General features: G+C 43.9%; 1 protein-coding gene and 1 non-coding gene across 3 annotated transcripts in view; both read right to left on the reverse strand.

Moving 5' to 3' along the window:
- HNRNPR (heterogeneous nuclear ribonucleoprotein R) overlaps positions 1–19,324 on the reverse strand; it is a 35,167-nt gene extending 15,843 nt beyond the window's left edge. Inside the window, exons 1-5 of one of the 2 annotated variants that reach the window (XM_050791288.1) lie at positions 19,204–19,308; positions 15,848–16,013; positions 13,473–13,591; positions 12,735–12,842; positions 9,474–9,587 (exon numbers count right to left, since the gene is read on the reverse strand). In XM_050791288.1, coding sequence (XP_050647245.1) covers positions 9,474–9,587; positions 12,735–12,842; positions 13,473–13,591; positions 15,848–16,004 — 498 coding nt within the window. In that variant the 5' untranslated portion in view covers positions 16,005–16,013; positions 19,204–19,308. Of the gene's footprint in view, positions 1–9,473; positions 9,588–12,734; positions 12,843–13,472; positions 13,592–15,847; positions 16,014–19,203 lie in introns of both variants that reach the window. The other variant, XM_050791290.1, reaches the window with a different exon arrangement.
- LOC126944518 (U6 spliceosomal RNA) lies at positions 2,362–2,466 on the reverse strand. The gene has a single exon (XR_007722078.1). It is a non-coding gene; the product is annotated as a U6 spliceosomal RNA (small nuclear RNA).
- Positions 19,325–27,313: the final 7,989 nt, after the last annotated feature.

Genomic DNA, 27,313 nt, shown 5'->3' on the forward strand with positions numbered 1-27,313 from the left:
TTAACCCCAATAAATAAGCCCATTTCTTCTTACCACTTTCTGGAAACAACTGCGAACCGTTATTCCTTCAACTCTCATATTTTGCTCAGTACCATCCTTCCCTTCCCACTGGTTCCCTCCTGTCTCCAAACAATCCAAAAACAAAATACAACAACACACCCCTCACTTTAGCTTGTATTGTATTTATTTCCTTTCACTGATAAAGGTTTGGCTTGTTTTTGAGACTGGGTCTCACCTTGTTGCCCAGGCTGCAGCATAGTGGCATGATCATAGCTCACTACAGCCTCATACTCCCAGACTCAAGTAATCGTCCCATCTCAGCCTCTCAAGTAGCGGGGACAACGGGCTCTTGCCATTATGCCCAGCTAATATCTGGAGGTGGGGGTTGGGGGTAAGAGAGGCTCTCGCTATGATGCCCAGGGTGGTCTCGAACTCCTGGGCTCAAGTGATCTTCCTGTTTTGGCCCTCCAAAGTGCTGGGATTACAGGCATGAGCCACTGCACCTGGCCTGTTTTGAACACACCATCTGTACGTTTTTTTTTCACTCACACAGTTATTATTTTCAACACATCTACTACATGCTTAATACCGTGAAGCCAAAGAGAAGTATAAATAAGACATCTATGGCATCATGACAATTAGGGATACAAGATACTGTTATATGTGATTTAAATGATGTCCCTGCAGAACCATCTTTCTAACAAAAACATACTCGGAAGAGCACACGGCATCTATGTTCTCTTTAACACTCTATAATTGGCTTCTTCCTCTAACTCGAACTGTGTACCCAATAAACTTCTAATAAACTTCTAATAACCAAATTCAAAAGTCTTTTTCCGGGCCAGGCACAGTGGCTTATGCCTGTAATCCCAGCACTTTGGGCGGAAGACCTGAGGTCAGGAGTTCAAGACCAGCCTGGCCAACATGGTAAAACCCCATCTCTACTAAAAATACAAAAATTGGGCAGGCATGGTGGCAGGCGCCTGTAATCCCAGCTACTTGTGAGGCTGAGGCAGGAGAATTGCTTGAACCTGGGAGGCGGAGATTGCAGCGAGCTGAGATCATGCCACTGCGCTCCAGCCGGGGCGACAAGAGTGAAACTGTCTCAGGGGAAAAAAAAAAAAGGTCTTTTCCCCCTCAGTTCTCATCATCCTTGCCTTCTCTACAAGTATTAACACTGGTGATGCAACCGCCACCATCAAAACTTTTCTTCTCTTAAGTATTCAGAATACTTTACCAACCTCATTTTTGTACCTTGAAATCTATGATGAAGACATGTTTGTAACAAATGATTTTTTCTAAAAATCAAAACGATTAAAACCCAGCCTTGTCAACTGGCTCCTCTGATTGCCCCCATCTACCTTTAGAAGACTATAATTTCTGTTTCTCTCCCCTCATAGCCCCCACCTCCAGGTGACTGAGGAACTACTTCTTTTTTTTTTTTTTTTTTTTTGAGACGGAGTCTCACGCTGTTGCCCAGGCTGGAATGCAGTGGCGCGATCTCGGCTCACTGCAAGCTCCGCCTCCCGGGTTCCCACCATTCTCCTGCCTCAGCCTCCTGAGTAGCTGGGACTACAGGCGCCCGCCACCGCGCCCGGCTAATTTTTTGTATTTTTAGTAGAGACGGGGTTTCACTGTGGTCTCGATCTCCTGACCTTGTGATCCGCCCGCCTCGGCCTCCCAAAGTGCTGGGATTACAGGCTTGAGCCACCGCGCCCGGCCGGAACTACTTCTATAAACAGACATCTCAGATGTTTTCAATTCCTCCCATTATCACCCATATCCAATTAATCTTTTATTATTATTATACTTTATTATTATTATTATACTTTAAGTTCTAGGGTACATGTACACAACGTGCAGGTTCATTACATATGCATACATGTGCCATGTTGGTGCGCTGCACCCATTAATTCATCATTTACCTTAGGTATATCTCCTAATGCTATCCCTTCCCCCTCCCCCCACCCCACAACACGCCCCGGTGTGTGATGTTCCCCTTCCTGTGTCCAAGTGTTCTCATTGTTCAATTCCCACCTATGAGTGAGAACATACGGTGTTTGGTTTTTTGTCCTTGTGATAGTTTGCTGAGAATGATGGTTTCCAGCTTCATCCATGTCCCTACAAAGGACATGAACTCATCCTTTTTTATGGCTGCATAGTATTCCATGGTATATACGTGCCACAATTTTCTTAATCCAGTCTATCATTGACGGGCATTTGGGTTGGTTCTAAGTCTTTGCTATTGTGAATAGTGCCGCAATAAACATACGTGTCCATGTGTCTTTATAGCAGCATGATTTATAATCTTTTGGGCATATACCCAGTAATGGGATAGCTGGGTCAAATGGTATTTCTAGTAAAAATATGGAATGCTTCATGAATTTGCATGTCATCCTTGCGCAGGGGCCTGCTATCTTCTCTATATCGTTCCAATTTTAGCATATGTGCTGCCGAAGCGAGCACCCAATTAATCTTTAAAGTACCTGCTTGAAGCTGCTCCATGTAAATGCCTAGCCTATACAAACACACGGCTCCCGCCCTACTCAGAACTTGTATAATACAAATCTTTCATGAGACAAGGAATTAGACATACCTTGGACTCATGTGCCATATATTTTTCTAGATTTTAGAAATATAGTGACTACCACAGACAAGGTCTAGGCATTAATGAAGTTTATATTCTACTGAGAGAGACAGACAAAAATAAAAAAAGTAAACAATATGGGTCATGCATGGTGCTCGTGTGTGCAATCCTAGCACTTTGGGAGGTCGAGGTGGGCAGATCACTTGAAGTCAGGAGTTTGAGACCAGCCTGGCAAATACGGTGAAAACCTGTCTGTAACTAAAAATTCAAAAATTAGCCAGGTATGGTGGCACAAGCCTGTAATCCCAGCTACTCGGGAGGCTAAGGCAGAAGAATCACTTGAACCAGGGAGGTGGAGGTTGCAGTGAGTGGAGATCACGCCATGGCACTCCAGCCTAGGCAACAGAGTGAAACTCTGTCTTAAATAAATAAATACATAATGATTATATGATTTTAAAAGGTATTAAATGTTAAGAAGAATGAAAAAACAGGAAGAGGGGATAAATGATGGGGCTGTGTTTTCACTAGGAGGGCTTCCCTATAGGGGTAAATTTGAGCTGAGATCTAAGAGAAAATTAAGTAAAAATCTGAGGAAGGTGAGGGGGCACTGTCTCATGCACTTTGGGAGGCCAAGGCAGAAGTATCACTTGAGGCCCTCCAGGAGTTCTAGACTAGCCTGAGAAACAGAGCAAGACTCTTGTTTCAAAAAAAAAAAAAAAAAGAAAAGAAAAAAGAAATCTGAAGAAAGAGCATTCCAAGTTGAGGGAACAAGTACAAAAGGCTGTGAGATGTGAGACGGGAGTACACTCAACATATCTGAAGAACAGCACACAGGCCAGTGGCCAGAATAAAAGTGACAGTGGGTGGAAAACAGAGAACGGGGCCAGAGTAAGTTAAACCATGGTTAGGCATTTCTGCTCCCAGATGTGTTGGGAAGCCATCAGAGAGTTTAATGCAGAAAAATGACTGGGTATGACTTATGTTCTAAAAGATACACTTCAGCAACTGGGTAGAAAATGGATTGTGTGGAGAAACAGGCTGACCAGTCAGGTGAACAGGGCAATCTGGGAAAGAGATGAAAGTGGCTTGGTATAGTAGGGTGATAGCTATGCAGGCGATAAAAATGTGAGCAACAGTGAGTTTTCAGTTATATGCAATTCAAATCTACATTTTAGTTACCTTGAGCAAGTTTTGTTCTTGTTGTTGTTGTTGTTTTTGAGATGCCATCTCGCTTTGTCGCCCAGGCTGTAGTGCAGTGGCGCCATCTCAGCTCACTGCAACCTCTGCCTCCCGAATTCAAGCAATTCTCCTGTGTCGGCTTCCTGAGTAGCCGGGATTACAGGCATGTGCCACCAAGCCTGGCTAATTTTTGTATTTTTAGTAGAGATGGGGTTTCACCATGTTGGCCAGGCTGGTCTCGAACTCCTGACCTCAAGTGATCTGCCAGCCTCAGCCTCCCAAAGTTTTGGGATTACAGGCATGAGTCATGGCACCTGGCCAAGTTTCTTAAGCAATGAGTCTCAACTTCCTCATGTGGGCTGGGCATGGTGACTCACACTTGTAAACTCAAAGCTCAAGGAGGCCAAGGCAGGAGGATTCCTTGAGCCCAGGAGTTTGAGACCAGCCTGAGCAACAAAGCAAGACCCTGCCTCTATAAAAAATTTTAAAAATTGGCTCAGTGTGGTGCCATGTACCTGTAGTCCCAGTTACTTGGGAAGCTTAGGCACGAGGTTCCCCTAAGCCCAGGAGTTTGAGGTTGCAGTGAGCTACGATTGTGCCACTGTACTCCAGCCTGGGCAAGAGTGAGACCTTCTTTTTATAAATAAATAAATATAGAAGAAACATCAACAAATCTGTGGCCAATAAAGTCCCCAATACTATAGTCATGTGAGTCTGTGAAGAAACAGACCACGAATTGAAAACACTAGTTTATCTAAGAAACAGGAATATCTTCATTTCAAGATCAATTTAACTTAGGACCTAAAAAGAATTTAAAAGGCTAAAGTTTTCAAAAACTAATTCAGCACTGTTCCTTTTAAAGTTTTTTTTTTTTTTTTTTTTTTTTTTTTTGAGACAGAGTCTCGCTCTGTCGCCCAGGCTGGAGTGCAGTGGCCGGATCTCAGCTCACTGCAAGCTCCGCCTCCTGGGTTTACGCCATTCTCCTGCCTCAGCCTCCCGAGTAGCTGGGACTACAGGCACCCGCCACCTCGCCCGGCTAGTTTTTTATATTTTTTTAGTAGAGACGGGGTTTCACCAGGTTAGCCAGGATGGTCTCGATCTCCTGACCTCGTGATCCGCCCATCTCGGCCTCCCAAAGTGCTGGGATTACAGGCTTGAGCCACCGCGCCCAGCCTTCTTTTAAAGTTTTTAAGCTCAATTTTTAATTAACTAAAATGAAATAGGAATACTTTCCTTTTATTAACTTTTTAGTCCTGAGTCATTCTGGATCCATGTGAGCCCTTTCAGAGCAAGCACTCAGTCATCTGCAGGTAACCCTCCTCCCTTTTCGGAACCAGCAGAATCTAATGAATACCATAATAACACTTCTTTCTTCACTCATCAGCCATGAAGACCCAGAAAAAGTTTTAGCTGTCTACAATTTATCCATCAAGTACTTCAACAGTAATAAAGGAAGTAACCAAGTCATCCAACAGTCTTTTCTTTTTTTGAGACAAGGTACTTGCTCTGTCACCCAGGCTGGAGTACAGCGGCGCAATAACAGCTCACCGTAGTCTTGACCTCCAGACTCAACTGATCTTTTCAACTCAGCCTCCCAAGTAGCTGAGGCCACAGTTGTGCGCATGCCGCCAGGCCCGGCTAATTTTTTATTTTTTATAGAGACAGGGTCTCCCTATGTTAGCCAGGTTGGTCTCAAACACCTGAGTTCAAATGATTCTCCTGCCTCAAGCCTCCTGAAATGCTAGGATTACAAGCATGAGCCACCACACCCAGTCAACAGAGTCTTTTGGTTATCAATTAGGATTCTTACATTATCTAGCTCCTACTTACATTTGCTATCTTGCAAATGTATCAGTTTCTCACACATAATAAAATTCAGCTGCTACAAAGTCATATACTTTAGGTCTCTGTTAAATACACTGGGGTTCTTCACCACCATGAATAAGCCAAAGAATAAGATCTCAATCTACCATTTCTTTTCATTACTCTGCAAAACACCAGTGGTATACTCTGCAAACAGATAAGAATTTATTATATACAGTCATTGACCTCCATGAATCCTCCTTATATTAATGGAAACAAATAAAAACAGAACTTGGCCAGGCGAGGTGGCTCACCTCTGTAATCTCAGCACTTTGGGAGGCTGAGGCGGGTGGATCGTGAGATCAAGAGTCTGAGACCAGACTGGCCAACATGGTGAAACCCCATCTCTACTAAAAATACAAAAATTAGCTGGGCATGGTGGTGTGCACTTGTAGTCCCAGCTACTTGGGAGGCTGAGGCAAGAGGATCTCTTGAACCTGGGAGGCGGAGGTGGCAGTCAATGATCGTGCCACTGCACCCCAGACTAGGCGACAGAGTGAGACTCCATCTCAAAAAAACAAAAACAAAAACAGAACTTGCTTCCCAAAGCAGCTTAACAATACTAGCTGAAGAATACAAAAATACTACAACTAAAAAATATATTTCAAAATTACTACCTATCATCCTTGTATATTTCTCATCTCAGAACAATACTTAGCAACAATGTCTGTTAATGAATGCTCATCTAATGGGTTAACTTACAGATTTTATCCAAAAATGAGATATCATAATCCTCTCATAATTTTAATACTGCACAGTCTCAGGCACTGACCTTAACTTCAACCTCCTCAATCAAGACCTAAAAAGGTTTAATGATGACTGGAAGAAAATATAAAAGAACAAAAACCAAACCTCACATCAAAAATCACAACAATTAAAACCAATTTATTACATCTACTAGCAACACATTAAAAACCTATTTTTCTTGGCCGGGCGCGGTGGCTCACGCCTGTAATCCCAGCACTTTGGGAGGCCGAGGCGGGCGGATCACAAGGTCAGGATGATCGAGACCACGGTGAAACCCCGTCTCTACTAAAAATACAAAAAATTAGCCGGGCGCGGTGGCGGGCGCCTGTAGTCCCAGCTACTCAGGAGGCTGAGGCAGGAGAATGGCGTAAACCCAGGAGGCGGAGCTTGCAGTGAGCCGAGATCGCGCCACTGCACTCCAGCCTGGGCGACAGAGCGAGACTCCGTCTCAAAAAACAAACAAACAAAAAAAAACAAAAAAAAAAAACCTATTTTTCTTGAATTTTCAAAACTGTCAACAAATACTTGCACAATCTCATGAAATCTAACTTTATGAGAGAAATCTGAAACTTTACACTACGATTTTGCTGAAAGTAATTGCTTGACAAGAGTGGTTTTAGGCTAGTGATCTCATATAGGGATTTTGCTGGAATCATATCTGCTGTATATAACATTTAACATACAGAAGAATGCATCTTTCTCCTAAAGGAACAATGCAATCTGAGAGAATATATATGTGTTTTACAATTAACATATCAACTATTTGTTTCAAATTGGTTATCTCCAAGTTTATTAGGCCAGGCATGGTGACTCACGCCTGTAATGCCAGCACTTCGAGAGACCAAGGTGGGAAGATCACTTGAGCCCATGAGTTGGAGACCAGCTGGGCAACATAGGGAGACTCCGTCTCTACAAAAAATTAAAAAATAAAATAGCTGGGCTTCACTTTGGGAGGCCGAGGCAAGAGGATCACCTGATGTCAGGAGTTCGAGACCAGCCTGACCAACATGGAGAAACCTCTCCTCTACTAAAAATACTAAAAATACAAAATTAGCCAGGTGTGGTGGCGGATGCCTGTAATCCCAGCTACTGAGGCTGAGGTAGGAGAATCGCTTGAACCCGGAAGGCAGAGGTTGCAGTAAGCTGAGATTGCACCATTACACTCCAGCCTGGGCAACAAGAGCAAAACACAAAATAGCTGGGCTTGGTGGCATGAGTCTGTAGTCACAGCCACTGGGGAGGCTGAGGCAAGAAGGCTGCTTGAGTCAGGAGGAGTTTGAGGCTGCAGTGTGCTATGATCATACTACTGCACTCCAGCCTGGGTGACAGACTGTTTCTAAAAAAAAAAGGTCACTCGTATAACAGGTTACTTTTCAGCACATAGTTTTCTCCATTTGAAGGATTAGCAGGAGTTCGTGACCAGCCTGGCCAACTTGGCGCAACCCCGTCTCTACTAAAAATAGAAAAATTAGCCGGGCATGGTGGCGGGCGCCTGTAGTCCCAGCTACTCGGGAGGTTAAGACAGGAGAATAGCTTGAACCTGAGAGGCAGAGGTTGCAGTGAGCTGAGATCGCACCATTGTACTCCAGCCTGGGCAACAAGAGTGAAACTCCGACTTGAAAGAAAAAAAAAGAAAGAAAAAGAGTAAAAGGAAAAGGAAGGAAGGGAGGGAGGGAGGAAGGGAGGGAAGAAGGAAGGGAGGGAGGGAAGGAAGGAGGGAGGGAGGGAGGGAGGGATTAGAATAGGCTAGCAATAAGGCAAATGGAAAAACCTTTATGAAGACACAGATGGAGGAAGAGTTGCTTCTTTGTTCAAGTATGGACTAACATACTCAATCTTTTATCTGATTCCACATTCTTCCCTTGTGCAATCCACGCCCATCAATAATATCTTTATGTAAATACTATGTCCCTTCTGAGCGATAGGTGAGGCAAGGGAGAGAACAAGCACAGTTCTAAATTATTGATATTAAAAAAAAAAAAACTTGGCCGGGCGCGGTGGCTCATGCCTCTAATCCCAGCACTTTGGGAGGTAGAGGCAGGTGGATAACCTGAGGTCATGAGTTCAAGACCAACCTGACCAACATCGTGAAATCCTGTCTTTAGTAAATACAAAAAATTAGCCAGGTATGGTGGTCAGCATGCCCGTAATCCCAGCTACTTGGGAAGCTGACAGAGGAGAATTGCTTGAACCTGGGAGGCGGAGGTTGCAGTCAGCCGAGATTGCAACACTGCACTCCAGCCTGGGCAACAAGAGCAAAAATTCCGTCTCAAAAAAACAAAAAACAAACAAACAAAAAGAAAACAGAAACAAAAAAACCTGGTTGGGCACTGTGGCTCATGCCTGTAATCCCAGCACTTCAGGAAGTCAAGGCGGGAGGACTGCCTGTGTCCAGCAGTTCAAGACCGGCCTGGGCAACATAGTGAGACCTAGTCTCTACAGAAACAAAAACAATCCCCAAAAAGCAAAAACCAAAATAAAGCAGCCGAGTGTGGAGGCTCACGCCTGTAATCCCAGCACTTTGGAAGGCCAAGGTGGGTAGATAACTTGAGGTCAGGAGTTCAAGACCAGCCTGACCAAAATGGTGAAACTCCGTTTCTACTAAAAATACAAAATTAGCCAGGTGTGGTGGCAGGCACCTGTAATCCCAGCTACTTGGGAGGCTGAGGCAGGAGAATCACTTGAACGCAGGAGGCGGAGGTTGCAGTGAGCCGAGACTGCATCACTGCACTCCAGCCTGGGCAACAGGAGCGAAACTCCATCTCAGGGGCGGGAAAAAAAAACAGAATAAAGCAATTGTGTCTTCCAAATAACTTTACTCCAAGTATCTAAAATGGTGTGTTGCTAGTAGCATGGTTTTAGCAACCTGTTCCAAGAACTCTGTATTATATTCCTATATAAAGTATTTGGGTATCTACCAGTCACAAGATTATCTATCCTCATGATGGCAGCAAAATACACATGGCTATCTAAAAAATAACAATAGCTAAACTTTGAAACGGATCAAGAATTTTCCCCCATCTGTATAGTATCTGCATAGTAGATAAAACACTTTCCAAACTGGAAAGATCTTGGTAAACAGCTAAAGAACACTTACCTCCGTTCCAATTCCAGGTTGCACGCCAGAGTACACACTGTCTGGTGGAGGACCACCATACTTCCTCTGTCCTGTGGTTACATCCAGAGTATAACCAGTTCTCTCAAGCAAGGCCTAGAGATAATTATACATCTCTTTATACTTGAATACTAAATCTAACACACAAGCATCAATATATTAATCTTTTCCAAAAAGTACTCCAACTTCCTAGGAGATATATTTTTATGGTTAGGTAAAACAAAGTCAAAATTCACACTGGTTCCCCACACGTTTCTACTGGTGAGTCTTTTCAAATAAAATGTTCTCTATCCTTAAAAAAATAATTCAGCATTAAGTCTTACCTCCATGCAGCTTCTCTCATTTACTATTACTCTCACATCCATTTCTTCCTACTGTCTTTCTTTTCTTTTTCTTTTTTTTTTTTGGGGGGGGATGGAGTCTTGCTCTGTTGCCCAGGCTGGAGTGCAGTGGCATCGTCTCGGCTCACTGCAACCTCTGCCTCCTGGGTCTAAGCAATTCTCCTGTCTCAGCCTCCCAAATAGCTGGGATTACAGGCATGTACCACCATGCCCAGCCAATTTTTGTATTTTTAGTAGAGATGGGGTTTCAACATGTTGGCCAGGCTGGTCAGGTACTCCTGGCCTCAAGTGATCCACCTGTCTTGGCCTCCCAAAGTGCTAGGATTACAGGCATGAGCCACTGTGCCCAGCCCCCACTGTCTTTCTAGTGTACCTTATTTTTTTTTTTTTTTTTGAGACAGAGTCTTGTTCTGTCACCCAGGCAGGAGTACAGTGGCGTGATCTCGGTTCACTGCAAGCTCCGCCTCCCGGGTTCGTGCCATTCTCCTGCCTCAGCCTCCCAAGTAGCTAGGATTACAGGCATGGGCCACCACATCTGGTTAATTTTTTGCATTTTCAGTAGAGACGGGGTTTCACCATGTTAATCAGGATGGTCTCGATCTCCTGACTTTGTGATTCGCCCACCTCAGCCTCCCAAAGTGCTGAGATTACAGGCGTGAGCCACTGCGCCCAGCCAGGTTTTTAAAATCACACATTGTCATAACGGCAAGAGACTTTAGATATCATCAAGTTCGGTGAACACTAGGATTCCACAGGGATGCATACCTTCAGCCTTCCATTCTTCTACCTTTGACTGAAACAGAGCCATAAATGTAATGTAAAACAGGGGTCTCCCCACCCCTGGGCCACAGACCCATACTGGTCCGTGGCCTGTTAGGAACCGGGCTGCATAGCAGGAGGTGAGTAGTGGACAAGTGAGAACAAAGCTTCATCTGTATTTACAGCCGCTCCTCATCCTCCCTATCGCTGGCATTACTGCCTGAGCTGTGAGCTCCGCCTCCTGTCAGATCAGCAACCACATCAGATTCTCATAGAAGCGTGAACCCTATTGTGAACTGCGCATACAAGGGATCTAGGTTGCATGCTCCTCATGAGAATCTAATGCCTGAAGATCTGTCACTACGTCCCAGTATGCCCAGATGGGACCATCTAGTTGCAGGAAAACAAGCTCAGGGATCCCACTAATTCTACACTATGGTGAGTTGTATGATTATTTCATTACATATTACAATGTAATAATAACAGAAATAACTTCAACACCAAATAACTATTTCTAATCAAAAAGTCTATCACAGGCCAGGCATGGTGGCTCACACCTGTAATCCCAGCACTTTGGGAGGGTGAGGTGGGCAGATCCCCCAAGGTCAGGAGTTCAAGACCAGCCTAGCTAACACAGTGAAATCCTGACTCGACCAAAAAAAAAAAAAAAAAAATCAGCTGGGTGTGGTGGCGCACACCTGTAGTCCCAGCTACTCAGGAGGCTGAGGCAGGAGAATCGCTTGAACCCAGGAGACGAAGGTTGAAGTGAGCTGAAATGGTGCTACTGCACTCCAGCCTGGGCCACAGAGCGAGACTCTGTCTCAAAAAAAAAAAGTATATCACTATAGCAAGACACGAACATCCATCCATTTAACTAACGAATTAAGTTCACTGGTCTTTCATTAAAAGCTGTATATATACCTTTCAAAGCTGTTTATCTAAGTAATAAAATGGTAATAATAATAACAGTTCACTGTTACATAGTTCTTGCTACATTCCAGGCATTATTCTAAGTGCTTTATAATATGTTAATTCACTTACTTGAATTAACATTAATGAATTAACATTAATATGTTAATTCATTTTGAGGTAGTCACTATTACCATTCCCATTTTACAAATAAAGAAACCGAGGTAACTGAAAATTCAAAAGGAGGAAAGCGGTTGTAACACCTTTTTATCAAGAGAAAAGAAACAGGCCGGGCGCGGTGGCTCAAGCCTGTAATCCCAGCACTTTGGGAGGCCGAGACGGGCAGATCACGAGGTCAGGAGATTGAGACCATCCTGGCTAACACGATGAAACCCTGTCTCTACTAAAAAATACAAAAAACTAGCCGGGAGAGGTGGCGGGCGCCTGTAGTCCCAGCTACTCGGGAGGCTCAGGCAGGAGAATGGCGTGAACCCAGGAGACGGAGCTTGCAGTGAGCTGAGATCCGGCCACTGCACTCCAGCCTGGGCGACAGAGCGAGACTCCGTCTCAAAAAAAAAAAAAAAAGAAAAGAAAAGAAAAGAAACAAAGTGGCTGGAAAATAACTGAACTGAACCAAGAGACATTACTGGATCAATCCAAGAAACTACCAGCAGAAGCATCAATAAATACACGTCATTCATCACCACAAAACAGGGAATGAGGAAGAGTATGAAGTAGGGCTTTTCATTAAACATGCAATTGAGTGCTGACCCCCAAAATTATCCTTCTTATGTAATTCCTCTAAATTATTTCACTTCTAAACACCAGTTTTAAAAAGTGAACCTTTCAGCCAGTCGTGGTGGCTCACATCTGTAATCCCAGCACTTTGAAAGGCCGAGGTGGGCGAATCACAAAGTCAGGAGATAGAGACCAATCTGGCCAACATAGTGAAACCCTGTCTCTCCTAAAAATACAAAAAATTAGCCGGGTGTGGTGGTGCATGCCTGTAATCCCAGCTACTCGGGAGGCTGAGGCAGGAGAATGGTGTGAACCCGGGAGGTAGAGCTTGCAGTGAGCCAAGACTGCGCTACTGCACTCTAGCCTGGGCGACACAGCAAGACTCCGTCTCAAAAAAAAAAAAAAAAAAAGTGAAACTTTCTAGGAAATATGGAAAGAAGCATTTGACCTCATCATTAAATGCAATTTCATTACAACTACCCAAGTCAAGTTTTACCTTGATCTTTGCTTCATCAGGTCCCTTTGTGGACTCTTGCACCTTGCTCCCCTGTTTCTCTCTCTGCCTGTAGGTCTTCATAACTCCACATAAAAATGCACTTTTGTTCTAGAACAGACAAGTAATTCAATAAAAAGAATCACCAAAAATCTTTGAAGGATCAGATATATAATTAAATACAAATTTCAGAAAACCAGGATTTTAACAAAATATTCACTGATTCATTCAACAAGTATTTGCTGAGTGGTTACTTAGTGCCAGAGACTGGAGCAGACAGCAGTAAGGCAGTATAGACCTCAGGGAGCTTACCTTCTACCCTGGGAAAACACAGTCTTTCCATTTGTTATGTGACTGCATCTAGACTGTCTTTGCCAGATGTCTGAAACTATTCCTCCCACCTACATTCTCCTCCAAGGTAACAAAACAGGATCAAATAACCCCCAAATGTTAAAAAGCTGAGTAACATGTAAAAACCTATAGTAACAACCATCAAAACTTGGCTTTAATTTTAAGTTTTTAAAATAACTCACTGCACAAGGGGGTGGGAGGAAACTTTTGCTTTATACTTGTGCTTCTGAAACTCTGCTACAAGCAGATCTTTTTTTCCTTTAAACTAATTTTTTAAAAGAAGAGGTAGTCAAAAACAAAAAACACCACTTCTCCACAGGAAAAAAAAGTAATAGTAAAATAATTTCAGATCACTAATTGTTCAAAGACATTTCTGAGTAATGACCTTACCTGAACATGTGATAAGTCACTTTCCTTGAACTGCTGTAGTACAGACAGAGCTCCTTCTTCATTAAATTCCCTGAGAGCATCAATTGCTCTTTCATCAAGATCGACATAAGCTACCAATCCTAAAAATTAAATTGAAAAGGGGTAACGTTATTCCAACAAAAGGGGTAATCTAAGCTCTACTGATGTTTAATCAAGAATTGGTATATTCAATATGATCACTAACAAACTATATTTTCATTTAACTATATGCATATATGCAGCTATCCAAATACTACATAGAAAGGTCCAGTACAAATATGAAAATAAAGATAAAATGTCAACAACCAAAAACATGAATTTCAATCTCCATATCCACAAACCGTCCCCACCAAATCCTAATATCCATTTCCCACTACCCCAAAGGTACAAGTCTTGAAGGTTAAACCTGACGTACATACTGTATTACAGATTATGCATTAATATAACAAATTTTGGTTTATATTAGAGTGATAAGAATACACTGTATTTTCCAAGGATAAACCTTCAGATTACAGACGGTTACAGTTGATGCTAACCACTTAAGAGGTGGAGGAAAATGTGAAAACAAATTTTACCAAGTAATTCTTTCCACTCTCCAAAAAGTGTCAAAAGACTTTCTCTCCTGAACACCAAAGATAAACTGAAAAGCATTTGTTTATCTGAGCATCCACTTTGCTGCAGTCAGAATGCGGAAAGGCATAATTTTAAACTTCTACAAATGCAAGTGCAGCTTGATTAATCAATTCTGAAAGTCATACTTTAAGGCATTCTTTGTTTTTCTGAAGTGATAAGCTGAGATTTAAAAGATGCTGTGGCATTCACACTGACTGTCAAGAATGACAATCTTTTTCAAATGGCAATAAAGACTTTATGGACTTACAAGTAAACTCGACAGAAAATACATACACTGCATTTCATATATGTAGTATATTCAACTGCACAGAGAACATCTACTAAGTTTAAAATATAATTTCTTAAGTCTGTTAAGTTTATGTCATATTTATATATATGGAATATATTTCAGAATTGATCCAATGTAAAAATGGAAGTATTTCGTAGAATAAAACCCCCAAGTTCATATGAACATGAAAAGTGACTCCATTTTGATAAAGCCAAAAAGAACTTTATTCCATATAGTAAATTTTAAATAAATGTAATGCCACTTCCAAAGTTACTTTTTTAAAAAGTTGCCATGATTTGTTTCAAAAGCTCAAAATGAGCATGTGTAAATAACTGGAGTTGCCTTACTTGAATATTCCATACCACCACCCAAAGCCACAACTCAGGACACCCATCAATCCATTTTGTCAAACCAAGCCTACGACCAACCATCAGCCTCTTACCGATAACAAAACACTCTACAGGAGAGCATCTCTAAGCAGATCACTGCCAATTCTCTATGGCAGAATGTCACAGAAAGTTCCTGAGGACTGATTTTCAAATAAGACCATGACCCAGGAGTCATTTTTATAAGTCATTTTAATGTCTAAAATTATACTAAGCTTCCCAGATTTAAAAATTTTTTAAGGACAAAAAAAAAAAATAACCAGCTATTTGTTACTACTGTACTTAAGACACATTTGTGAGTGAGACAATTCAATTCTCTCTCAGAATCTGAATAGGCACACACAACACAGAGGAAGAAAGTTTCCATCTATGTCCCCAGAGGAGGAGGACACATTTATTTATGAACAACGCTCCCTAAGGGTAAATATTTCTCTCCCTCTTTAAAACTTCAAACCACTTACAACCAACCATATAAAGATGTTCAAATTTGCTTAAGCACTTAACCATGGCACTTCTGGATTTAAAAAAAAAAAAAAAAAGCAGCTGTTACAAACCAAACACTTCCAAATTATGGAGAGATGTGGATTTCTATTAGAAACTAGACAAGCCACAAACTCTCAAGGAGTCTGACATTTATTATGGTTTCAGACGATACAGTCTAACTATCATCTTATTATGCCACCTAATCAGACCTAAGCTGATTTAACAATCACTTTAAGAAGCTAAAAGTAGAAAAGTAAAAGCAAAATGATGACTGATTTCGATTAAGAAAAAAATGTAAAATTTGGTATGCAGAAACATACATTTTAATGGGTGGTAAATCTAAGACAAATTGATGTGCTGTTCTGAAACAACTAAGACTGCATATTCAACACTAAGAAGGCTTCAAAATAATGAAATAAGGAGTATCAAAGTCAAACCCAATATGCCTTCAATGAAGGGAAAGTAACAAACATTCAGCTCTACAGATCAGAAACAATAAGTATTATTTAACCTTAAAAATCTATAAAATTCAAAGTGGTTTGCCCTCACTTTCATAACCAGTCAGAAACAAGAAATGCATATTATACCTGTCTGAAATATTTCATCAAGTCTTTCTGCCACCTTCTGTGGGAGGCCTGCCTCTATCAGTGTCTTGTAGTGTTCTGTGTGAGTTACACTGGAAGTATCCATTGGTTCTTCCTCTTCTTTTAACTGTACCGCATTACCATTCACCTGATTAGCCATTTTATTATGCTGCTGGAAAAAATTCAGGAGCTATATTACATTAAGCCAGAAATAACTAGTTTGTAGGACAATGCATGATTTATCTAAACTAATTTGTATACATGCTGCTAATAACCTCTATCAAAATAATAATTTATTCCTCCTGTGATGTATCTGACCTAAATTGGCAATAATAATCCTGTGAAACCATAGAAAATGTACATGGAAGCATTAGATCTTTAAGGAACTTCATGTACACCAGGTAAAATAAAGGCTTTAATTTACTGAAGGTAGAACTGCTGATTAACAAAAGCAGCTGTTGTGTCCTGGTAAAAAGATCAAAATCACTACAAAATCCTAAAAGCCCCTCAGCTCTCAGGTCTTACACAGTTTTAAAAAGTTTTGGTTTAAAAACAGAATGAACACCCACAGACCACTTAATCAAGATTTAAGGACTTTCAAATTTTCCTGGCTCTGCTTCAAATACAGTATCAGTGTAAAATAAGTGCCCTGTTTTCTCTAGTTCAACATGGTGGTGGTTTGGGTTTTCTCCACCTAACTTAACACAAAATGAAAACAAAACAAAAAAAAAACCAACTTGACATTAATTTTTGTTCTAAGATTAATTCGCTATTCCCATTCACAGATTTAAAAGAAAAAATGACCAAGTTTAAAAGCGAAACAATTGTTTTAAGTCCACATAAAACACTAAGTGAGCTATGGTTCAGGTTGCTTTAAAAAAAAAAAAAAAGGTACATGTTGAAATTTTCATATCACTAAAATAAAGATGTAAAAACATACTGAAGAATAGACAACTTCTTCCAAATATTTCAAAAAACGTTACCTAATTAGGCTAAACTTCAGCCAGATTTCTCAGATTAACCTACCAAAAATAATTTTGTACATTCAGTAGGTAATGCTGAAATGGACTGATTCCCTGAAGAGAGAGAGTAAATAATAAACCATACAAGGCCAGTCTGTATACTGCCTCAAAAGACAGGGAATTAAAGTGCATTTGTCTGTGGTGAAATTATAATGTGATGAAGATAATAGGCAGCAGAACAAGACATTGCAACACATACTAAATAAAAGACATAAAGGTAGATCTCAAGAAAAAGCCTACTTTTCTTGATGAAACTCAAGATACCTAGTCATCTATAAAGAAAATACAAGTCTCCTACAAAGTACTAAGACACATAAGATAACCACACTTCCAGACAGCTTATCGAACATTGTGCAAATGCACCAGGTGCACTCTTCTGGCCTAAAACAACTTCTTTTCATTTCAAAGTCCACTGATACTTAGTCGAAGTTGATGAAAGAGGGAGGAAGACCAAGAGGGGAAGGAGGTAATAGTACAGAGTAGGAAGAAGAAAGGAAAATGCAAAGGGTTACTCTGGAAATGAGATAACATGACTCCTCACAATTACAAAACACTATTAAGACTTGATGGCCCTTAATAGACGCAGACTGTGGTTAAATTCTGGGTGGATGTTTCTCAAGGCAAGCTTCAAATTCTGATGAACTAGCAAAAACGGAAACATTCGAAACTGTCACACTTTTGATCAAGAAACTGTATTGTGTGAGATGAATACGTTTACTGATTAACACAACCTATTTCTATAAAGATGCATCCTAAACCCAAAATCTCCTTGCGAACATATAGTTCTGTTTTCCCATGCTCCCCCATCCCCACATACTACCTTAAGATCATCAGAACTCAAAAGTTCTCAGTATCACAAGACCCTTATAGCATTGCACCTAGGAATACTATTAGTCACAGAAAAGAGGCAAATTTTTAACAGAAAAGTTCAATGAACATCTGTTAAGGTGGTGTTTTTAAGTATGTGTAAAGCAAAAAGACAAGTTGGGTATTAAGCACAAGACAGAAATATTTATGCCTACCATATCATTGCAAAGGCTCTACAAGTTGATATTGAAATTGGTTAAATTTTTCCAAAAAAGTTTGTAAATTTTAACAAAAAAAACGTAAAATAATTAGATTCCAGAAAATAAAACTTTCGGATCAAGAAAAGCCCTCTCTCTTCAAGCCAAATACAAAGTGCTCATTTTAAAAAGACTTTTTATGTCATATGAGACCATTTGAAACTCATGTCAATTCAACACAATGCCACACAGCCAAACCGTATTTCTGGATGCAGCAAATATACTAACGTGACGGGAGTCATTTGATCTAAACATTTTTGCAAAAAAAGGAGACATTTTTAAAGATTTAAAAGGGCTGCTGGGAAATTCGGGATGTCAGCACTAACGCCTCCCTGACTTTTTCTGAACCTCCCTGTGCAAATTCTTCATATTAAGAGACGGGCTTTAAAAGAACCAACGAAATGAGACTAACGGTTATCTCATGGCTTAGCAGTGTCGAGCTCTCATCCTACGACTGACTCATGAGACATCAATTCAGCCACTTGAGGACTGCAAAAATCTCAAACAGGTAGTGTGAAAGGACTGAACCTTCCAAGAAGCCCTGGGCTTTTTAAAAATTTTGGCAATACGGTTACTACCGTATAAGAAAAAGGATCGCCTTTCCAATTTGGTGCGCCTCTGACAGTCTCAGAATTATCCATTTCAGGCGCCGCTTGGAGCCTAAGTTCCACGGCCTCTAGTAGTCATTTTTTCCTTCAAATCTCAGCCCGCGGCATGCAGCATGTGGGAGGGGAGGGAGGCTTCCCACACAAATCGGCCTTTTGGTTTCTGCTCACACAAAACTTTTCTCCTGGCTCAGATAACCCTGGGATTTGCACCCCGCCTTCCGCCCCCACCCCCACCCCCTCAGGCCGGTCCGGATCATCAGCACATCCCACTCGGGCTAGGCCGGCCGCGGCGGGAGCGAAGCGGCTCCGGCGGGGAGAAGCGGCAGGGCCGCGGGCGCCTCAGGCCCTTCGCGGGGTCCGGCCGCATGGAGCAGCGGGCGGAGGCGGGAAAAGCACGGCCGGCCCCGGCAGGCCGCGCGGAGAGCGCCCGGCGGGCCGGACCGCGGGCTGGAGGGGCGGGGGGAGGAAGAGCAAGGGCGAGAGGCGTCTCGGCCGGGCTAGGCCCACAGCCGCGCGGCCGGACTAGACCAAAGCCGCCCCCAGCCCGTCCCCACCCCCACCCCGGGGCTTCGGAGCGCAAACGAAACGGGACCAGGCGCGGAGCCCGGGCTGAGTTGGGTTGGATCGGGGCTCCCGGCCCCTCCCCCCACGGGCCGGCGCGAGACTCACCAGGGCAGAGCGGGGCCGGCGGCCGGGCCCGTGAGAATCAGCGCGAGGCGCTTTGAAAACGACTAGAAATGGCGCGCGCGCCACCCCCTCCCCCCACTCATGGACAGAGACGCGATCCCGGCAGCACGCGGGGTTTCCCGGAACTGCTTCCAGGGACTCCGAGCTGCGGGGCAATCGCTTGGCGAGGCGGCTTGACAGGCAGCTCAGGTGGCCAATAGTATCGAGGCAAAACGGACCACGCCGGACGACTCGAGAGCCAATCGATGAAGCTGTCGGTTGAACCAATGAGGGTGCTCAGCGCCGCTGGCTGGGGCGCCTCCGAGGCGGGGGCAGGCACACAAAGGGGTCTGTGGTGGAAGCCCTTGGTGGTGGCGAGGCTTGGGGGCACCGGGTCCTGGGTGGACGAGGCTCCTCCTTCTTCGTCTGCCGCCGATGCGAGGCTCAAAATCTAGGCCTTGCGCCGCGTGGCCGCATCCAGAGCCCCGCCCCCTACAGTCAGCGCTGGCCCCGCTCCGCCATGGCGCTCGCGTCCCGCCACCGGCCGCGCTTAGCCCGCGAGTCCTCCCTCGCACCCCTGCTGCCGGCGTTCGCCCCAGACACGCCCATAGCCACGCGTTCGGGCCTCTTTCGGTCATCTTTTCGCCTCTAGTGAGCACACAATTTAAGGATGATTTGGCTCGTCATTTTGCTGAGGATTTTGTCTAGGTAATCTTTCCTTGGAACGATCGGAGAAATGCCTCTTTCCCTCCCTGGCTGCCGTCCACACATCGTTGGTGGCAGACTGTGAGGGAAATCGTTAAAATGACTCAAGAGCAATGTATAACACAAGTAATAGAGCAGGAACCTTTTCCCCACAGGATTTGGAGCTACTTGATATTCATAAAATAAAGCAGATACATCCATCTCTGAAGCCAAAAGAGCCATGCAGGGGAAAGGGGTAATTCCCAAAGGACACTAATTCTTGCTAGTCCTAAACCTATTTCTCGAGAACCTGCTATTTCTACTGATTTGTTCCCTGTCCTTAGTCCAAACCTGTCCCGTCTCACTGAAACCTTCCGAACTCACTTCTGTGGTGCCAGCCCTTTTTTTCCCAACCCCAGACTGCAATGCCCACCAAGTTAAATCTCTGGGTAGATCCAAGTTTTGTGTTATGGGGTGTGAGACTTACAGAAATGCCACGAGTCTTAGGCTGGGCGCAGTGGCTCACGCCTGTAATTCCAGCACTTTGGGAGGCCGAGGTGGACGATCATTTGTGCCCAGGGGTTCGAGAGCAGCCTGGCCAACATGGTGAAACCTCGTCTCTACTAAAAATACAAAAATTAGCCGAGCGTGGTGGCGCGTGCGTGTAATTCCAACTACTTGGGAGGCTGAGGCAGGAGAATCGCTTGAACCCGGGAGGTGGAGGTTGCAGGTGGAGTGTGCCATTGCACTCCAGCCTGGGTGACAAGAGCGAAACTCCTTCTAGAAAGAAAGAGAGAGGGAGGGAGGGAGAGAGGGAGGAAAAAGGAAAGGAAAGGAAAAGAAGGAAAGAAAGAGAAATGTTGGGAGTCTTTAAGAAAAATCATATTAAATGACTAATACAAATTTAGGAACAGAGGCTTGGAAGGGCATTGTAAAAGTGAGGGAGGACCCCGAAGCTTAACTTTTTTTTTTTTTTTTTAATAGAGACACGGGAAGTGCGAAGGGAATCTAGCTATGTTGCCCAGGCCTGTCTTGAACTCCTGGCCTGTCATTGATTCTTCTGCTTCGGCCTCCCAAAATGCTGAGATTACAGGCACCCAGCCTGAAGCTTAAATTTTACTAGCTTCACATAAATCTGCCTCTAGCGCCATAATTTTTAACCTATTTTGTGCCATTTGGAAGTCTGGTAAAAGCTATGAATATCTTCTCAGTTTTTAAATGCATAAAATACATAGCAATACAAAAGAAACCATTTATATTTAAATACAATTCGGAAATATACTTTTAAAACATGTTCGTGATATAGTAAGCTTTTACTTTTATTTTTATTTATTTATTTATTTATTTGAGACGGAGTCTCGCTGTGGCCCCCAGCCTGGAGTGCAGTGGCACAATCTCGGCTCACTGCAAGCTCCGCCTCCCGGATTCACGCCATTCTCCTGCCTCAGCCTCCCAAGTAGCTGGGACTACAGGCGCCTGCAACCACGCCCGGCTAATTTTTTGTAATTTTAGTAGAGACGGGGTTTCATCGTGTTAGCCAGGATGGTCTCGATCTCCTGACCTCGTGAGCCGTCCGCCTAGGAGAAGTGCTGGGATTACAGGTGTGAGCCACCGCGCAGGGCCCAGCTTTTACTTTTTAATTTTTTTGTTTGTTTGTTTGTTTGTTTGTTTTTTTTTTTTTTTTTTTTTTTTTTTTTTTTTTTTTTTTTTTTGAGACGGAGTTGTAGCCCAGGCTGGGTGCAGTCACTCAGCTTGCAAGCTCCGCCTCCCGGGTTCACGCCATCTCCGGCCTCCCTCCCGAGGCTGGAGTGCAATGGGCAAGTTTTTTGTATTTCTTAGGGACTTTCACCGTGTTAGCCAGGATGGTCGATCTCCTGCCTCCAGGGTCTCGGCAAAGCGGGATTACAGGCTTGAGCCACCGCGCCCGGCCTGTTTGTTTTTTAAAGATGGGCTCACTTTATCACCCAGGCTGGAGTGCAATGGTGCAATCTGGGCTCATGGCAACGTCTGCCTCCAGGGCTCAAGCGATCCTCTGCCTCAGCTTCCCTAGTGGCTTGTAGGAACTGCAAGCACTGGCCACTGCTCTGGGCTAATTGTTGCTTTTTTTTTTTTTTTTTTTTTTTTTTTTTTTTTTTTTTTTTTTTGTTTGCAGAGACGGGTTTCACCGTGTTACCCAGGCAGGAACTTTTTCTTTTTTTTTTTTTGAGGACGGAGTCTCGCTCTGTAGCCCGGGCTGGAGTGCAGTGGCCGGATCTCAGCTCACTGCAAGCTCCGCCTCCCAGGTTTACGCCATTCTCCTGCCTCAGCCTCCCGAGTAGCTGGGACTGCAGGCGCCCGCCACCTCGCCCGGCTAGTTTTTTTGTATTTTTTAGTAGAGACGGGGTTTCACGGTGTTCGCCAGGATGGTCTCGATCTCCTGACCTCGTGATCCACCCGTCTCGGCCTCCCAAAGTGCTGGGATTACAGGCTTGAGCCACCGCGCCCGGCCGGAACTTTTTCTTTATTAACACAATAACTATTAAGATCTTAGAGCAGGTCTAATAACTACAGAAATTGTAGAGTGATATTTCAAGAAATCCATGACAGTAATAAAGTGATATGAAAATGATTTCTATTGGTGACAAAGGGAAAGGTATTACTAATGCTACTGTGATATGTTGTCTACATTCACAATGGGGAAAAATGCTAAATTTCAGTTAGATGTTAGATAAAACAAAGACATTATTTTTTTTTCCCCCATCCAAGTTAAAGTACTCCTTACTTCCATTCAGGGACTCCTTTAAGTCCATTGATGAGAACCCATGAGCCAGATATGTAATTTTTTTTTTTCTTGAGACACAGCCTCACTCTGTGGCCCATACTGGAGTGCAGTGGTGCAATCTCAGCTCAATGCAACTTCCACCTCCCGGGTCAAGTGATTCTCCTGCCTCAGCCTCCCAAGTAGCTGGAATTACAGGTGCCTGCCATGACATCTGGCTAATTTTTGTATTTTTAGTAGAGACGGGGTTTCACCATGTTGTCCAGGCTGATCTCAAACTCTTGACCTCAAGCGATCCGCCCACCTCGGCCTCCCAAAGTGTTGGGATTACAGGTGTGAGCCACCGCGCCTGGCCTAGATGTGTAATTTAAAAAGATTCTATCACCCAGTATTTTCTGGGATAATATTTCAAATGTTCTGCTATGTAGTCATCAAAGGTATAATCCACATTTCAGACCATATATCTTGATTTTTTTACTTGGAACTTTTTTTTTACTTGTGGAGTGTTGAAACTCCACAAGTATGTATTGCATGCCTCTATGTAAAAATCATGGGGTTGGCCAACACGGTGGCTCACGCCTGTGGTCCCAACACTTTGGGAGGCCATGGCAGGCAGATCACCTGAGGTCGGGAGTTCAAGACCAGCCTGACCAACATGGAGAAACCGGGTCTCTACTAAAAATACAAAAATTAGCTGGGCATGGTGGCACATGCCTGTAATCCCAGCTACTCGGGAGGCTGAGGCAGGAGAATCACTTGAACCTGGGAGGCAGAGGTTGCAGTGAGCTGCGATCACACCATTGCACTCCAGCCTGGGCAACAAGAATGAAAACTCCTTCTCAAAAAAAAAAAAAAAAAAAAAAAAAAAAAAAGAAAGAAAAAATAAAATATTGGAGTTAAGAGTAGGGAAAGCCGGGCGCCGTGGCTCATGCCTGTAATTCCAGCACTTTGAGAGACTGAGGCAGGTGGATCACGTGGTCAAGAGATCTAGACAATCCTGGCCAATATGGTGAAACCCTGTCTCTACTAAAAATACAAAAATTAGCTGAGTGTGGTGGTTCACATCTGTAGTCCCAGCTACTCAGGAGGCTGAGGCAGTAGAATCGCTTGAACCCAGGAGGTGGAGGTTGCAGTGAGCCAAGATCGCGCTACTGCATTCCAGCCTGGCGACAGAGAAAGACTCTGTCTCAAAAAAAAAAAAAAAAAAAAAAAAAAAAGCCAGGCGCGGTGGCTCATGCCTGTAATCCCACCACTTTGGGATTCTGAGGCTGGAGGATCGTTTGTGTTCAGGTGTTCAAGACCAACCCAGGCAACATGCTGAAACCCCGTCTCAACAAAAGTTGCAAAAATTAGCCGGCTGTGGTGGCACATGCCTGTAGTACCAGCTACCCAGGAGGCTGAGGTAGGACGATCATTTGAGCCTGGGAGGTGGAGGTTGCAGTGAGCAAGTGAATGCACCACTGCACTCCAGCCTGGGCAACAGAATGAGATCCTGTCTTTAAAAAATAATAAATAGAGAGGCTGAGGCAGGAGAATGGCGTAAACCCGGGAGGCGGAGCTTGCAGTGAGCCGAGATCGCGCCACTGCACTCCAGCCTGGGTGACAGAGCCAGACTCCGTCTCAAAATAATAATAATAATAATAATAATAATAAATAGCTGGGCGCGGTGGCTCAAGCCTGTAATCCCAGCACTTTGGGAGGCCGAGACGGGCGGATCACGAGGTCAGGAGATGGAGACCATCCTGGCTAACACGGTGAAACCCCGTCTCTACTAAAAAATACAAAAAACTAGCCGGGCGAGGTGGCAGGCGCCTGTAGTCCCAGCTACTCGGGAGGCTGAGGCAGGAGAATGGCGTAAACCCGGGAGGCGGAGCTTGCAGTGAGCTGAGATCAGGACACTGCACTCCAGCCTGGGCGACAGAGCGAGACTGCATCTCAAAAAAAAAAAAAAAATAATAATAATAAATAAATAAATAATCGAGACCATCCTGGCTAACACGGTGAAACCCCATCTCTACTAAAAAAAATACCAAAAAAAAAACTAGCTGGGCAAGGTGGTGGGCGCCTGTAGTCCCAGCTACTCCGAAGGCTGAGGCAGGAGAATGGCGTAAACCCAGGAGGCGGAGCTTGCAGTGAGCTGAGATCCGGCCACTGCACTCCAGCCTGGGCGACAGAGCGAGACTCCGTCTCCAAAAAAAATAATAATAAATAAATAAATAAATAAATAAATAAATAAATAAATAACCAACCTAGGGAATATAAAACGAATAAAACACAATCCCTGTCCTCCATCTTAGGTGAGAGGTAGGACAAGTATAAACATTTAAAAAAGTATGGGGGCCGGGCGCGGTGGCTCATGACGGTAATCCCGGCACTTTGGGAGGCCAAGGCAGGCAGATTGCCTGAGGTCAGGAGTTCGAGGCCAGTCTGGCCAACATGGTGAAACTCCATCTTTACTAAACACACACACACACACACACACACACACACACACACACACACACACACACACACACATTAACCGAGTTCGGTGGCCTGCGCTTGTAACCCCAGCTACTCCGGAGGCTGAGGCGGGGGAATTGCTTGAGGCAGGGAGGTAGAGGTTGCAGTGAGCCGAGATCGCGTCACTGCACTCCAGCCTGGGCAACAGAGTCAGACTCTGTCTCAAAAAAAAAAAAAAAAAAAAAAAAAAAAAAAGGTTGCTAGGGGAAGCTCCAGCTATACCCATAATTTCTGAAATTAGGTAACATGGTGCAGCCAGGCCCTTCTGCATCTCTTCCCTGTTACAGACCAAACCTGTTGTCTGAGCTGGTATGTCAATGAAGATACTTTTGCTTCTTATAACAATTACAGGGGCCAGGCATGGTGGCTTACGCCTGTAATCCCAGCACTTTGGGAGGCCGAGGTGGGCAGATGTCCTGAGCTTAGGAGTTTAAGACCAGTCTGGGCAACATGGTGAAACTCCGTTTCTACAAAAATTACGAAAATTTTGGCTCACACCTGTAATCCCAGCACTTTGGGAGGCTGAGTCAGGTGGATCACCTGAGGTCAGGAGTTCGAGACCAGCTTAGCCAGTATGGTAAAACCTCATCTCTACAAAAAATTAGCTGGGCGTGGTGGCTCACACCTGTAGTCCCAGACACTTGGGAGACTGAGGCACGAGAATCACTTGAACCTGGGAGGTGGAGATTGCAGTGAGCCGAGATTGTGTCACTGCACTCCAGCTTGGGTGACAGAGCAAGACTCTACCAAAAAAAAAAAAAAAAAAAAGAAAAAAAAACTAGAATCATTTTTATTATTTTAAAACACTTTGCAAAATGGTGGAGTTCCAACTAAGATTGACCAGCACTTAAGCTGTTTGTCTTTCATTTATATCTCCTAAGATGATGCTTCTTTTACAAAAATAAAATGCCATGTAGATGACTTGCAATGGCTTATAGTTAGCTTACCTCAAGATCTTATTGCAGTGCCTGCTTTATCATCATTTTTTTAAATAAATTTTTTTTTTGAGACGGAGTCTTGCTCTGTTGCCCAGGCTGGAGGGCAGTGGCGCAATCTAGGCTCACTACAACCTCCATCTCCCAGGTTCAAGCTATTCTCCTGCCTCAGCCTCCTGAGTAGCTAGGTTTACAGGCATCCGCCATCATGCCCGGTTAATTTTTGTATTTTTGTACAGATGGGGTTTCACCATGTTGGCCAGGCTGGTCTTGAACTCCTGACCTCAGGTGATCTGCCCTCCTTGGCCTCCCAAAGTGCTGGGATTACAGGCTTGAGCCACCATGCCCGGCTTTATCACCATTTTTATAGCATTTTTTCTTTTGAAGATTATCCTCGAGTTGGTCTGTGGAATGCCCTTCTAGTTCTCAAACGTATCAAAGCCGTCTTAAAATGAAAAGAAAGTGTATTTCCATTTTAGTGGCACTATTGCTACCTCTTTTTTTTTTTGAGATGGAGTCTCGCTCTGTGGCCCAGGCTGGAGTGCAGTGGCCGGATCTCAGCTCACTGCAAGCTCCGCCTCCTGGGTTTACGCTATTCTCCTGCCTCAGCCTCCCCAGTAGCTGGGACTACAGGCGCCCGCTACCTCGCCCAGCTAGTTTTTTGTTTTTTTTTTTTTTTTTTTTTTTAGTAGAGACGGGGTTTCACCGTGTTAGCCAGGCTGGTCTTGATCTCCTGACCTCGTGATCCGCCCGCCTCAGCCTCCCAAAGTGCTGGGATTACAGGCTTGGCCACGGCGCCCGGCCTGCTACCATTTTTGAGCTCTACTGTGTGTCAAGTGTTCCACATATGCTATTGCTGATCCTTATATGGAACCTGCAACCTCAGTAATATTATCCCATTTTATTGAGTAAATAGGCTTACAGAGGTTAAAACATTCACTGAAAGGCACACCGCACTCCTGAACCGAGAATCAAACACATGTCGTCTGCGTAACTCCAAAGCTACTTCACCAAGCAACTGTTCAATTATTGTCTCAGTATTGGCAGATTCTTCTCTTGAAGGTACCAGTCAAGTAATCAAATAGGTGGCCAGGAGTGGTGGCTCACGTCTATAATCCCAGCACTTTGGGAGGCTGAGGCAGGCGGATCACTTGAGTGCAGGAGTTTGAGACCAGCCTGGGCAACCTAGTGAAACCCCATCTCTACAAAAACTACAAAAAATTAGCTGGG

The sequence above is a fragment of the Macaca thibetana genome, chromosome 1, assembly GCF_024542745.1.
Source record: "Macaca thibetana thibetana isolate TM-01 chromosome 1, ASM2454274v1, whole genome shotgun sequence".
NCBI classification, from domain to species: Eukaryota; Metazoa; Chordata; class Mammalia; order Primates; family Cercopithecidae; genus Macaca; species Macaca thibetana.